The 14,623-nt window shown below is 44.4% G+C and overlaps 2 protein-coding genes across 2 annotated transcripts; both read left to right on the plus strand.

The window, feature by feature from the left end:
• The first annotated feature begins 729 nt into the window (after positions 1–729).
• LOC119929582 (olfactory receptor 13H1-like) lies at positions 730–1,686 on the plus strand. The gene has a single exon (XM_038747754.1). It carries the CDS (start codon positions 730–732, stop codon positions 1,684–1,686), a length of 957 nt encoding a protein of 318 aa, XP_038603682.1.
• Positions 1,687–9,817: 8,131 nt separating this feature from the next.
• Positions 9,818–14,137, plus strand: LOC119929583 (olfactory receptor 13H1-like). The gene is made up of 3 exons (XM_038747755.1): positions 9,818–10,764; positions 12,697–12,767; positions 13,854–14,137. Exons 1-3 carry the CDS (start codon positions 9,818–9,820, stop codon positions 14,135–14,137), a joined length of 1,302 nt encoding a protein of 433 aa, XP_038603683.1.
• Positions 14,138–14,623: the final 486 nt, after the last annotated feature.

Here is a 14,623-nt window from a genome sequence, read left to right on the forward strand (position 1 = left end):
ATGTAACCATCAATTCTCCAAGGGAATAAAAACGTTGGATTTAGGAAAATTCATCCTTCAGAAATGGTCTCAAAGATAAAAAATCCATTTGGGTCTAACTTAGAAGGCTGAGAAGGGTACTAGGTTGGTTGCTTTTCAATCAGATTTTTTCAGCTCTTTCACCATCACTGGATAGAGAATTGGCTTCTTTTGATTATCTCTGAAAAATGATAGGCTAAATTAAGCTAATGTCTTTGGCACTAATTTTCTTCAGAACTTTGAATCCTAAAGGTTACCCAGAGGTACCACTTTCCTAGCAGGTGATTTCCTCATTTGAAAGAAAGAAAATAAAAACAGGAGGAAACTGTAGTGAGAATTTCAATTCCACCCGCTTCCAAAAAAGCAGAGACAGTTCCACCCACTCCAAAAAAAGCAGAGACCTCACTTACTTTTCCTGATCAAGAAAACCTAATTCCACCCTAATTTGAACTGCCCTCAGTGACCTAATGACCTCAGACTAGAGACCAGATTATCCCCAGATCCCAGCTATGAGGAATACCCAGATTGTGTTGGGTACCTCCTGGAAATTATATCATCTGTTCCTTGCCAGATGGTTGGTTAAGGACCAGGAATCCTGGGGACCACTCCAAGTAATTCCCATCCAGTACCCTTAGAGTCAGAACTCACTGGGATTGTACTTTCTAAAATTCAAGCTGTCTTTCTTTTGTCTTGGTTCCACAGGCAGGAAAAATGAATGAACTGAGAGGGGCCAACTACACCGAGGTCACTGAATTCATTCTGGTTGGACTTTCCAATCAACCCAAAAGTCAAATCATTTTCTTCTGTATCTTGCTCATTCTCTATCTGGGAACCGTCGTGGGAAACATCCTTATCATTATGGTAGTGTGGAAAGAACCTCGACTTCACACCCCAATGTATTTGTTTCTCTGCAATCTGTCCTTTGTTGACCTGTGTTCCACCACCACCGCAGTGCCTCTGACCCTTGTCAACTGCCTGAGAGACTGCCCTACTATCAGTTACAATGACTGCTTTGCCCAAATGACCATCTCCCTCTTCTGGGGCACCACTGAGTGCTGCCTATTGGCCGTCATGGCTTACGACCGATTCGTCGCCATATCGAACCCCTTGCATTACACGCTGATCATGACTATGAGGGCTTGTTTCCAGATTGCCGCTATCATGTGGATAAGTACCTTCCTGCTGGCCCTAATTCCTACTGTTACCATACCAGTTCAGTTCTGTGCAGGGCACAATGCAGTAAACCATTTTGTATGTGAGTTGGAAGCCGTCTTTAAGCTGGTCTGCTCAGACACCACTGTCAGTGAGATCATGATGTGGATAAACTCGATCTTCATCTTGCCCCTCCCCTTTCTGTTCATTCTCCTCTCTTATGTCCGGATCGTGGTGGCCGTCTTGAAAATCCCCTCCACAGCTGGGCGGTGGAAAGCTTTCTCCACCTGTGGATCGCACCTGACTGTGGTGACCATCTACTATGGGACCCTCATTTCCCTGTATCTTAAACCTCAGAACAAAGATAGTAAGGACCAGGATAAAATCATCTCTATATTTTATGGAACAGTGATCCCCATGATGAACCCTCTGATTTATACGCTGAGAAACAAGGATATGATAGGAGCCTTGAGAAAGGCAGTTGGGAAAATCAAGCAAGTAAGGCTGTCAGTGTGAATTCTATGACATATAATGCTGAGTTGAGGCTTACTTGAGAAACAGGTATAATTCATTACAGGAAGGAAACAAACTAGAATTGATCCATCAGGGCATTTGGAGGGTGCCAGATTCTAAGTCTGGCTCTGCCACTTGCTGTGGGACCTAGGGGAAGTCCCTTACTTTATCTGTGCCTCAGTTTCCTCATCTGTGAAATGGAGATTCCATACCCATACTGTGTCCTACTTAGACTGTGAACCCAATGTGGGACAGAGACTGTGTCTGATTTGATTACCCCAGTGCTTAGTACACTACTTGGCCCATATACGCCTAACAAACACAATTATTACGATGTACATATCTTTCAATGATATATTATACATTACATAGTTATATTAATGTCTCTCTCCCACTCTGGAATATAAGCTTGTTGTAGGCAAGGAACGTGTTGCCAACTCTGTTGGATCAAACGCTCCCAAGTGCTTAACACACAGTGCTCAGCCCATAGTAAGTACTTAACTCTGGAGCCCTCCCCGAGTCCAAATGCCTGAAGCTACCTTCTATGGCTGTCGGCAAAGACACTGCTGTGGTAGATGGGGTAGGCAATAACAATAATAGTGTTCATTCATTCATTCAATCACATTTATTGTGTGCTTACTGTGTGCAGAACACTGTACTAAGCACTTGGGAAGTACAAGTTGTTGGTATTTGTTAAGTGCTTACTATGTACCAAGCACTGTTCTCAGCACTGGGCCAGATACAAGGTTATCAGGTACTCCTATGTGTGGCTCACAGTCTTACTCTGCATTTTACAGATGAGGGAAATGAGACACAGAGAAGTTAAGTGACTTATCCAAAGTCACACAGCTTACAAGTGGTGGAGCTGGGATTAGAACCCACGATCTCTGATTCCCAAACCCGGGCTCTTTCCACTTAGCCATGCTGCTTCTCAAGGCAGATACAAGGTAACCAGGTTGGACACAGTCCCTGTCCCACATGGGGCTCCCACTCTTAATCCCCATTCTACAGATGAGGTAACTGAATCACAGAGAAGGTAAGTGACTTGCCCAAGGTCGCACAGCAGACAAGGGACAGAGTTAGGATTAGAACCCATGACTAGGAGAAGATGAGGTGGAGTCAGGAATCCCATTGAAGTTGTGGGGGATGCGATGTAGCCCAGGGGAAAAACAGATTTCCTTTCATTTATGACTCTGCCTCAACCCTGTCCCGGCCCCCAGAGCAGCAGACATTACCCAGAATCCTTGATCAGGGACCCTTTTTATTTTTATACATTCACTTATTGCTTGCACATGTTCTATTTGCTGTCTCATTTTATATATTTTTTTTCAGGTGACTCTAATGATTTTAATGAGCAGGTATGCATAAACAAGAAATGTTTTATTGAACTCCAGACAGGAAGCCAACAGCAGCTACTTGAATTTCAAAGGAAATCAATCTTATTTAATCAATTGTATTTATTGAGCAGAGCATCGTACTAAGCACTGGGGAGAGAACAATACAACTGAATTAGCAGACAAGTTCCCTGTCCGTGATAAGCTTACAGTCTCCCTTTCAAATGAAAAACTCCTTGTCAGAATGATAATAATAATAATGATAGCATTTATTAAGCACTTACTATGTGCAAAACACTGTTCTAAGCGCTGGATCAATTCATCAATAGTATTTATTGTATACAGTAGATTTGAGAGACATGATTCCTGCCCTCGAGGAGCTTCCAGTCTAGAAGGGGAGATATGCCTAAAGTTAACTGCCCTGTGCAGTTTGCACTAAATAATGGTATCAGGTGCATTACTATTGCAAGAATGCATGCCGAGTCCTCTTAATATTTTAGTATATTTTTATTTTACCATGACAAAATTAGCCTTTAATTTGAAGAGTTATGGATAATAAACCAGCTATAAGATTATTGAAGGCAGATGTTTTCTAGAACACCTGAGAAATTAGTGACACGAGCTTATATTTTTCACTTAAAGTTAACCTTTATAAAATTCATTTTCATTACAGCGATTAATTTTCCCATTTTAATATATATTTTTATGGAACATAAGTATTCCAGTCTGGAAAACATACCCAAAGTTTCCCCATCACATTAGAACTGAAAACTGTGGAGGCAAGCCATAAATAACTCTGCTCACTATGCTCTGCTAACTGCCCTGGTTGTGGGGTACTCCTCCTGCCAACCGTCCTGCTCACCCTGTCACTGCGGCTCTGCTTTTGTGAGCCCGACATCATCAAACGCTTTGTCTGTGACGTCCCCTCCTTCATCAAGCTGGCCGGTTCCCACCACTGCATTCCTGAGCTGATGATTCTCACCTCTTGACCCTTCGCCCTGTACCGGCCCTGCTCCTGTATCTTCCCCTCCTATTTCTATGTCATCGGGACTGCCATGCTGAAGGAGATCTGCCGTGCTGACGAAGACCTGCTATGCCAAAGGAGACTCACCATGCCCACAGCCGACACAAACTCTTTGTCACCTGTGCTGAAAGGCTGACGAGGTCTTGTACTGGGTAAATTTCAGAGCAGGTGCCAGATGACTCTGTTCTATACTATATAACAATTTCATCAGTTATTAGTATGTACTGATTACTTAGTGAGTATACTAAGTGCTTGGAAGAGTACAAGGTGATAGAGTTGGGAAACATGATTTCTGGGGGTGTCTAGTGGCTACAGCATGGGCTTGGAAGTCAGAAAGACCTGGGTTCTAATCCTGTTTCCACCACTTGTCTGTTATGTGATTTTTTTGGTGAGTCACTTAACTTCTCTGTGCCTCAATTTCCTCAGCTGTCAAATGGGAATTCAATGCCTGTTCGCCCTCCTACTTAGACTGTGAGTCCCATGTGGGACAGGAATCTGTGTCAGATCTGATTAACCTGTATCTACCCCAGCACTTAGAACAATGCTTCACACAGTGTAAGTGCTCAACGAATATGATGATGATAATAATATTAATAATTAATTATTAATTGTTAACATTAATGATATTAATGTTGCTCCGCAACATTGCCAAGATCTGCCCTTTCCTCTCCATCCATACCACTACCCTGCTCATTCAAGCTCTCATCCTATCTCATCTGGACTACTGCATCAGCCTTCTCTCTGATCTCCCATCCTCGTGTCTCTCCCCACTTCAATCCATACTTCATGCTGCTGCCCGGATTGTCTTTGTCCAGAAACGCTCTGGGCATGTTACTCCCCTCCTCAAAAATCTCCAGTGGCTACCAATCAATCTGCGCATCAGGCAGAAACTCCTCCCCCTCGGCTTCAAGGCTCTCCATCACCTCTCCCCCTCCTACCTCACCTCCCTTCTCTCCTTCTACAGCCCACCCCGCACCCTCCGCTCCTCTGCTGCTAATCTCCTCACCGTACCTCGTTCTTGCCTGTCCTGCCATCGATCCCCAGCCCATGTTATCCCCCTGGCCTGGAATGCCCTCCCTCCGCACAACCGCCAAGCTAGCTCTCTTCCTCCCTTCAAGGCCTTACTGAGAGCTCACCTCCTCCAGGAGGCCTTCCCAGACTGAGCCCCTTCTTTCCTCTCCCCCTCATCCCCCTCTCCATCCCCCCATCTTACCTCCTTCCCTTCCCCACAGCACCTGTATATATGTATATATGTTCGTACATATTTGTTACTCTATTTATTTATTTATTTTACTTGTACATATCTATTCTATTAATTTTATTTTGTTAGTATGTTTGGTTTTGTTCTCTGTCTCCCCATTTTAGACTGTGAGCCCACTATTGGGTAGGGACTGTCTCTATATGTTGCCAACTAGTACTTCCCAAGCACTTAGTACAGTGCTCTGCACACAGTAAGTGCTCAATAAATATGATGGATGACGATTGATGATGATAGTAATGATAACAATGATAATAATGATAATGTCCCCATCAGTGCAGTCCCTCCCAGAACAGGGGCAGGGCTGCTTTGTCTTTCCAAAGTTCCTACTGTCACCACCGCTCACCCAGGAATCTTTCTGTCCAGCTACAGTCAGGCCCTGTCTAGGCAGCACAAAGGTAATGAAAGACTTGGAGTTTCTCCAGCTTGGTTATTCACTCTGATCGAATTCACTGGGTAATTACTCAAGTTCTACCTATTCTGGGTACCCCAGCAACAGGAAATAAAAGGGCTTTCCTCAAACTTTAAAATCTTCATTAATCTCAAAGCTCATTTCTGATTTCCCTCTCCTAGTTTTCAAAAATAACTTTGGAATTCTGAAGGGACTTGAATGTCGGGGCTTGAGGGACTGTGGGACTCTGCCAGACTTTATTTTGAGATCAATTCCCATTAACATAGTAGAATGGAAAATGGTGGCCTTCTGGCTTTTTAGGTCTTTAAAGACTTTCGTCTTCCAATCTTCATGCCCCACAAAATCCCTGCTCCCTTGCCAGCCCCATACTCAAAATAAAAAATTGTCTCCATGGGCTCAGATCATTATCGAAAAGTTGTTTTCTAATTATAGCTTACATGAATCTTCACTTTCCCTTGCATCTAGTAACCAAGTGAGTCTCTGTAAACAGTTTCACTTGAACGTTTCAGGGACTCATTACAAGAGGGGAAAAAAAGACTGTGCTTGGCTTTAATGATCTATAAAAGAAGAAAAGTATCTTTTCCTCAGAGTGCACATCAACACATTGCTGGTCCCTTCAATCCACTTCCTATTGGTGGAATTTCACTGCCTATGAGGGATATGATCCCTGCAGTCTCCTGAAGGCTGAAATCATGAGCTCTGGTGTCTTCTTGAAATATTTAATGTCTTCCTGTTCTAGTAGTGGATCTGGATTTCAGTGCTATGCAGGTTTTTTTTATCAAGGTGAGTGCAAGAACCAGTATTGTATCACTTTTGTCAGTTGATCTAGATCCGCCCTTTCCTCTCCATCCAAACTGCTACCCTGCTCATTCAAGCTCTCATCCTATCCCGTCTGGACTACTGCACTAGCCTTCTCTCTGATCTCCCATCCTCGTGTCTCTCTCCACGTCAATCCATACTTCCTGCTGCTGCCCGGATTATCTTTGTCCAGAAACGCTCTGGACATATTACTCCCCTCCTCAAAAACCTCCAATGGCTACCAATCAATCTGCGCATCAGGCAGAAACTCCTCACCCTGGGCTTCAAGGCTGTCCATCACCTCGCCCCCTCCTACCTCACCTCCCTTCTCTCCTTCTACTGCCCAGCCCGCACCCTCCGCTCCTCCACCACTAATCTCCTCACTGTACCTCGCTCTCGCCTGTCCCGCCATCGACCCCCGACCCACGTCATCCCCCGGGCCTGGAATGCCCTCCCTCTGCCCATCCGCCAAGCTAGCTCTCTTCCTCCCTTCAAGGCACTGCTGAGAGCTCACCTCCTCCAGGAGGCCTTCCCAGACTGAGCCCCTTCTTTCCTCTCCCCCTCGTCCCCCTCTCCATCCCCCCGTCTTACCTCCTTCCCTTCCCCACAGCACCTGTATATATGTATATATGGTTGTACATATTTATTACTCTATTTATTTATTTATTTATTTATTTTACTTGTACACTTCTATCCTACTTATTTTATTTTGTTGGTATGTTTGGTTCTGTTCTCTGTCTCCCCCTTTCAGACTGTGAGCCCACTGTTGGGTAGGGACTGTCTCTATGTGATGCCAATTTGTACTTCACAAGCGCTTAGTACAGTGCTCTGCACATAGTAAGCGCTCAATAAATACGATTGATTGATTGATTGATTGATTGATCTAAGCTATATCATACTAAATCATCTTTGTTGTTTGCCTTGGAGAGTGTAATGTATCAGCCAATCAGAGAGAGCAGATCTAGCCTCAAATCATTTATTATTTTGAAGTCAAGGTAAGGGATACATTTATACTAGCCTCCCTCCCTTAAGAAAAATGACCTTGGTACAGTGTTGAATGTACTGCTTGAATTTCTATCAAATTTGGATTTTATGTTATTATATTCTGAACTATAAACTCACTGTGAGTGGGAAACGTGTCTGCTAACTCTGTTATATTGTATTATCCCATGTACGTAGTACAATACTCTGCACATAGTAAGGGCTTATCATTGATTAATTGATTCTCCCTAAGTACCCTACAAATATGGAGTCAGCTTTTAAAATAAGAAAATGGTGTTCCAAATAATTTGTTTTGTTTCTTAGGGTTAATTCAGGGATTTAATTACATGCAAGCAAATTCATCACTGGATGGGCAAAGATGCCTTTTCTTCCTCTGGGTTTGTGAGGAACCAAAGGAAAACCCACCAATTGACCACCTTTAAACCAGGCTGGGCTAGATGTTTTGGTGACCCATCTCTGACAAAGGCTATCTGTGGATTTTATTGTTACTTTGAAAGGACTACATTTCCAGCAGCAGTTACCCTGGAAGCTATAGAATTCAGTGAGTATCTGGTCTCCTTCACAACCTGAAGGCCCATTCCAGCTTTATGACTTTTTTAAAAAAGGATCTAATTCATTTCCTTCCCACCTCTTAAATTAATGGAGGAGTTTACAATTTAATTCTAGATGGTAACCATCAGGAGTACAAATATCTACATTATCTTGTATTTCCTACAGTCACCCCTGGAATTACATTTGGCTGACTAACTGGAGAGTCGGAAGTTCCTATGAAATGACGGTGATTGGTGCCTGAGAGCTCCAGATTCTGAAGTCAGACCAAATCTGTAGCTTCCCAAATAGGCACAGCTATCTTCCAAACCTTTGACATACTCTAACTCCAGGTACATTTTTGCATAAGATTTAAATGTATTTTCCTGCTACATATCACTTAAGAGAAATGGGGTGTTATTTTGTGAGACAAACATGTTGGCTGAGGTTAGAAAACAGCTTTCTCTCCATGTCCCCTCCTTCCTGCCCCCAAAAGAGTTAATGAAATGAAGATATTACATTCATCCTGTATCTCTGGGCTTCTAAGTAGTGGAGGAACATCAAGTGCCCAAGAGAAGTATTAGTAATATGAACTGAGGTATTTGTTAAACCCTTACTATGTGCCAAGCACTGTACTCAACACTAGGGTAGATACAAGAAATTCAATTCCCACATGGCCTCACAGTCTAAGTAGAAGGGAGAACAGGTATTGAATCCCCTTCTTGTGAATGAGGGAACTGAAGCCCAGAGAAGTTTAGTGATTTGACCAGTCACACAGCAGACAAGTGGAGAAGTTGGAACTAGAACCCAGGTCCAAAGTAGTTCAGCTAATAACCCATTGAGTAGGCTAGATAAAGAAAAATATGTTCTCATTTGATAAAATCCATCAGTTCAGTCAGAGGCAGAGTAGAGACTTCTCCCCCCCAGCCACCCCCCCAAAAAAAACCAATATAGAACTCATTTGTAGTCTAGGAGGGGATGAGGTTGCCAATTAGAAAAATCTCCCCCTCTTTCTTTATGACCTCAGTTTCTACACTGGGGGCATTTGCTCCATCAGCAGATGTAACCATCAGTTCTCAAAGGAATCAAAACCTTGGATTTAGGAAAATTCTTCCTCCAGAAATGGTCTCAAAGATAAAGAATCCATTTGGGTCTAACTTAGAAGGCTGTGAAGTGTTCTAGGATGGTTGCTTTTCAATCAGATTTTTTCAGCTCTTTCACCATCACTGGATAGAGAATCGGCTTCTTTTGATTATCTCTGAAAAGTGATAGACTAAATTAAGCTAACATCTTTGGCACTAATTTCCTTCAGAACTTTGAATCCTGAAGGCGTACTACTTTCCTAGCAGGTGATTTCCTCATTTGAAAGAAAGAAAATAAAAACAGGAGGAAACTGTAGTGAGAATTTCAATTCCACCTGCTTCCAAAAAAGCAGAGACAGTTCCACCCACTCAAAAAAAAGCAGAGATCTTACTTACCTTTCCTGATCAAGAAAACCTAATTCCACCCTAATTTGAACTGCCCTCAGTGACCTAATGACCTCAGACTAGAGACCAGGTTATCCACAGATCCCAGCTCTGAGGAATACCCAGATTGTGTTGGGTACCTCCTGGAAATTATACCATCTGTTCCTTGCCAGAAGATGGTTAAGGACCAGGAATCCTGGGGACCACTCCAAGTAATTCCCATCCAGTGCCCTTAGAGTCAGAACTCATTGGGATTGTACTTTCTAAAATTCAAGCTGTCTTTCCTTTGTCTTGGTTCCACAGGCAGGAAAAATGAATGAACTGAGAGAGGCCAACTATACTGAGGTCACAGAATTCATTCTGGTTGGACTTTCCAATCAACCCAAAAGTCAAATCATTTTCTTCTGTATCTTGCTCAATCTCTATCTGGGAACCATTGTGGGAAACATCCTTATCATTATGGTAGTGTGGAAAGAACCTCGACTTCACACCCCAATGTATTTCTTCCTGTGCAATCTGTCCTTTGTTGACCTGTGTTCCACCACCACCACGGTGCCTCTGACCCTTGTCAACTGCCTGAGAGACTGCCCCACTATCACATATAATGACTGCTATGCCCAAATGACCATCTCCGTCTTCTGGAGTATCACCGAGTGCTGGCTGTTGGCTGTCATGGCTTATGACCGATTCGTCGCCATATCGAACCCCTTGCGTTACACGCTGATCATGACAATGAGGGCTTGTTTCCAGATTGCCGCTATCATGTGGATAAGTACCTTCCTGCTGGCCCTAATTCCTACTGTTACCATACCGGTTCGATTCTGTGCAGGGTACAATGCAGTAAACCATTTTGTATGTGAGTTGGAAGCTGTCTTTAAGCTGGTCTGCTCAGACACCACTGTCAGTGAGATCCTGATGCTGATAAACTCGATCTTCATCTTGCCCCTCCCCTTTCTGTTCATTCTCCTCTCTTATGTCCGGATCGTGGTGGCCGTCTTGAAAATCCCCTCCACAGCTGGGCGGTGGAAAGCTTTCTCCACCTGTGGATCGCACCTGACTGTGGTGACCATCTACTATGGGACCCTCATCTCCCTGTATCTTAAACCTCAGAACAAAGATAGTAAGGACCAGGATAAAATCATCTCTGTATTTTATGGAACAGTGATCCCCATGATGAACCCTCTGATTTATACGCTGAGAAACAAGGATATGATAGGAGCCTTGAGAAAGGCAGTTGGGAAAACCAAGCAAGTAAGGCTGTCAGTGTGAATTCTCTGACATATAATGCTGAGTTGAGGCTTACTTGAGAAACAGGTATAATTCATTACAGGAAGAAAACAAACTAGAATTGATCCATCAGGGCATTTGGAGGGTGCCAGATTCTAAGTCTGGCTCCGCCACTTGCTGTGGGACCTAGAGGAAGTCCCTTACTTTATCTGTGCCTCAGTTTCCTCATCTGTAAAATGGAGATTCCATACCCATGCTGTGTCCTACTTACACTGTGAGCCCAATGTGGTACAGAGACTGTCTGATTTGATTACCCTAGTGTTTAGTACACTACATGGCCCATATATGCCTAAAACCACAATTATCATGATGCTCATATCTTTCAATGATATATTATACATTACATAGTTATATTAATGTCTCTCTCCCACTCTGGAATATAAGCTTGTTGTAGGCAAGGAACGTGTTGCCAGCTCTGTTGGATCGAATGCTCCCAAGCGCTTAACACACAGTACTCAGCCCATAGTAAGTGCTTAAATGCCACTTTTGTTATTCTTCACAGGGTCAGGCGGGGTTGGGCAAGGGGGGAATTGGTGTGTCTGTGTTTCTGTGTGTGTGCTTTCACTCAGCATGGAGGGGCAGAAACATGAGGACTAGCGGAAGCAGAGACACCTAGTGAGTTGGAGAGAGTGCCCTACAACTGGACAGAAAGGAACAAGGTAACTGAGAGCTACCTTCTGTCCCTAGAGCCCACTAACCCCCTCCCTCCATCTCTTTGTTTTTTCTCAAAATTCTCCTCTATTCCTAGTCCCCAGCAGGCAAGGGGCTTCCCAAGCTGGAACCTGTAGAGCGGCCAATGGCTGAGCTCTCTTGAAAAGGGGCAATTCTCCCCTTTTGGGGCCCCTTAGGAAGGAGGAGCAGATATTATAATTCCCCTAATTAGGGAAATTAGAGAAGCTGACCCCAAAGAAGGGAAACTCAGAGAGGCTGGATAGTTACTCACAGATCTAAATACGGTGACATTTCATTTCAAAGTTAATCTCTCGGGTGAGCCCTCTCAGGTTTATCAAGTCCAAAGAATTAAGGGTTTTCCCCCTTTAAATCTTTGAGGATCTGGAGTTGTGGGGAAGGCAGGATGGGGCAACAACCAAGTGTAAACCCAGCCACATTTCCTCTCGGCTTCAGTCCAAGGGACACCTACTACACCAAATGGGAGAAAAATACTGAAGCCACCTTGGTCTTGGCCTAGGTCTTGGTCTATCTAGGTCCTCTCCCACCCCTTCAGTGCTGCATGAAGCTCTGCTGTTCAAATGTTCCTGCAGGGAGTTGAGCTGTGGAGAGACAGACACACAGAGGAAACAGAAGGCATTTCTGCAGGGCCCCTTGTACCTGATTTGGTTGGGGGGGATATAAATTATCCCCAGTAGGAAACTACTCCCAGACCTATATTTCATCCCAATTGCAAGCCTAGAAACAGTCTTCTGTGACTCATCCAGTGGTTCTTTTCAGTTTGGAGTGTGGATGGGGGTGACAAGGGACCATCCTGAAGCTATCCAGCCAAGGGGTCAGGTTTTATTCCAGGGAGGCAGAGTGGAAAGAGGGAGAGTCAGAAAACTCAGATTCTTGTCCCAGTTCTGCAATAATAATAATAATAATAATAATGGCATTTATTAAGCATTTACTATGTGCCAAGCACTGTTCTAAATGCTGGTGAGGTTACAAGGTGATCAGGTTGTCCCACGGGGGCTCACAGTCTTAATCCCCATTTTACAGATGAGGTTGCTTCTGCTGAGGTCATCGAATAACTCACGCAGCTTATTGAATTCTGGTCATTTCCAGCAGGAAGAACCAACAAAACAAAGGAGATTAAACACCACCCCTGGCCACCGCCACCTGGCTCTCTCCTCTCACCCAAACCGGCAAGACAAACGGTACCAATAACCATGCGTTATTGAAAACCACAGGCATCTTTGCCTGGAAGTGCCACTGTCCTGGGCAATGATGCCCTGTGCTGATCCAGGATCTAACTGGTCAGGTAGAAGACTTGGCAATGGATTTCTCTGAAGACACTCAGACTTCATGAGGCTCCTGCTTGGGTCCAGTAATGTGGACAAGTGGTGGAAAAAAAATCTCAAAAATCTCCAGTGGCTACCAGTCAACCGATGCATCAGGCAGAAACTCCTCACCCTGGGCTTCAAGGCTCTCCATCACCTCGCCCCCTCCTACCTCACCTCCCTTCTCTCCTTCTACAGCCCAGCCCACACCCTCCGCTCCCCTGCCGCTAATCTCCTCACCGTGCCTCATTCTCCCCTGTCCCGCCGTCGACCCCCGGCCCACGTCATCCCCCTGGCCTGGAATGCCCTCCCTCCGCACAACCGCCAAGCTAGCTCTCTTCCTCCCTTCAAGGCCTTACTGAGAGCTCACTTCCTCCAGGAGGCCTTCCCAGACTGAGCCCCCTCCTTCCTCTCCCCCCCCTCCATCCCCCCGCCTTACCTCCTTCCCTTCCCCACAGCACTCTCCATCCCCCCTGCCTTACCTCCTTCCCTTCCCCACAGCACCTGTATATATGTATATACATATATTTGTTTGTATTTATTACTCTATTTATTTATGTATTTTACTTGTACATATCTATTCTATTTATTTTATTTTGTTAATGTTTTGTTTTGTTCTCTGTCTCCCCCGTCTAGACTGCGAGCCCACTGTGGGGTAGGGACCATCTCTATGTAAGCAGGCTGGACACAGACCCTCCCCTGGACCCTTGCCCATGCAGGGCTCACAGTCTCAGAGGGAGGGATTCTCCTTTTTACAGACAAGGAAAAGGAGGCCCAGAAAAGCAAAATGGGCTGGCTACCTCCCACAGTCTTCCTACCACCGGGAAGCAGAGGGCCTGGAGTGCACACCCCTCTTACTTACAATGTATCTCCATGGTCAGTCTGCCCTTGGAGTTTACATTTCTGGTCTGAATTATCTGTCTCACTGTGGCAATGTGTTCCTGAAGGGCAGAGGGAGAGTAGATGGGTCAGGCTAGGGTGCAGTGGATTAACAGTTTTCCTGCTACATTGTTCTAGAGTCACGTTCCCCCCCACACCTGACCTGTGAAGGATTTATCAATCCTCAGTATGGTGTGAAGCTTCCTTTCAGTTAGTGTCCCCTGGGTGCACCTTTCTCGATCTGGAAAGTTCAGATCCAGACCTCAGTGACTCAAAAGAAGCTCTCAAACAGTATTCTGGTGGGCTGGAGTTCCTTTCTCCAGAGTGGGTGGACAGCACAGTTGGCCTGGGCTCTGAGAGGAGCTTTGGAGGTGGCGAACTGCCAGCCTCTTTGACATCACCAGGGACCAGGAGAAGTTCTGGTGGCAACACCTCCCCCCAAAAGACTTCATTAAATGTCAATGTCAGTTGATGTTTATCTCTTTTTTTTGTATGGTATCTGTTAAATGTTTACTATGTGCCAAGCTCTGTACCAAACGTTGGGGTAGATACAAGACAATTAGGTTGGACACAGTACCTGTTCCTTGTGGGGTTCCCATCTAAAATGGAGGGAGGATTTAATCCCCATTTTACAATCAATGATTTTTATTAAAGGCTTACTATATGCAGAGCACTATACCAAGCGTTAGCAGCATGTAACACAACAGTAAGTAGACATGTTCCTTGCCCAAAATTAGCTTACAGTCTAGAGAAGGAAACAGACATCAATATAAATAAGTAATTTCTAATATATAATTTAAAGATATGTACATATAGATGAGGAAATTGAAGCACAGAGGTGGAGACCCCAATTTTTTTTGTTGTTGTTAGATTAATTAACTGCTTACTTCGTGCCAGGCACTGAACTGAGCACTGCGATAGATATGAGCTAATCAGGCTGGACACAATCCATGTCAAT

The sequence above is a fragment of the Tachyglossus aculeatus genome, chromosome 6, assembly GCF_015852505.1.
Source record: "Tachyglossus aculeatus isolate mTacAcu1 chromosome 6, mTacAcu1.pri, whole genome shotgun sequence".
NCBI classification, from domain to species: Eukaryota; Metazoa; Chordata; class Mammalia; order Monotremata; family Tachyglossidae; genus Tachyglossus; species Tachyglossus aculeatus.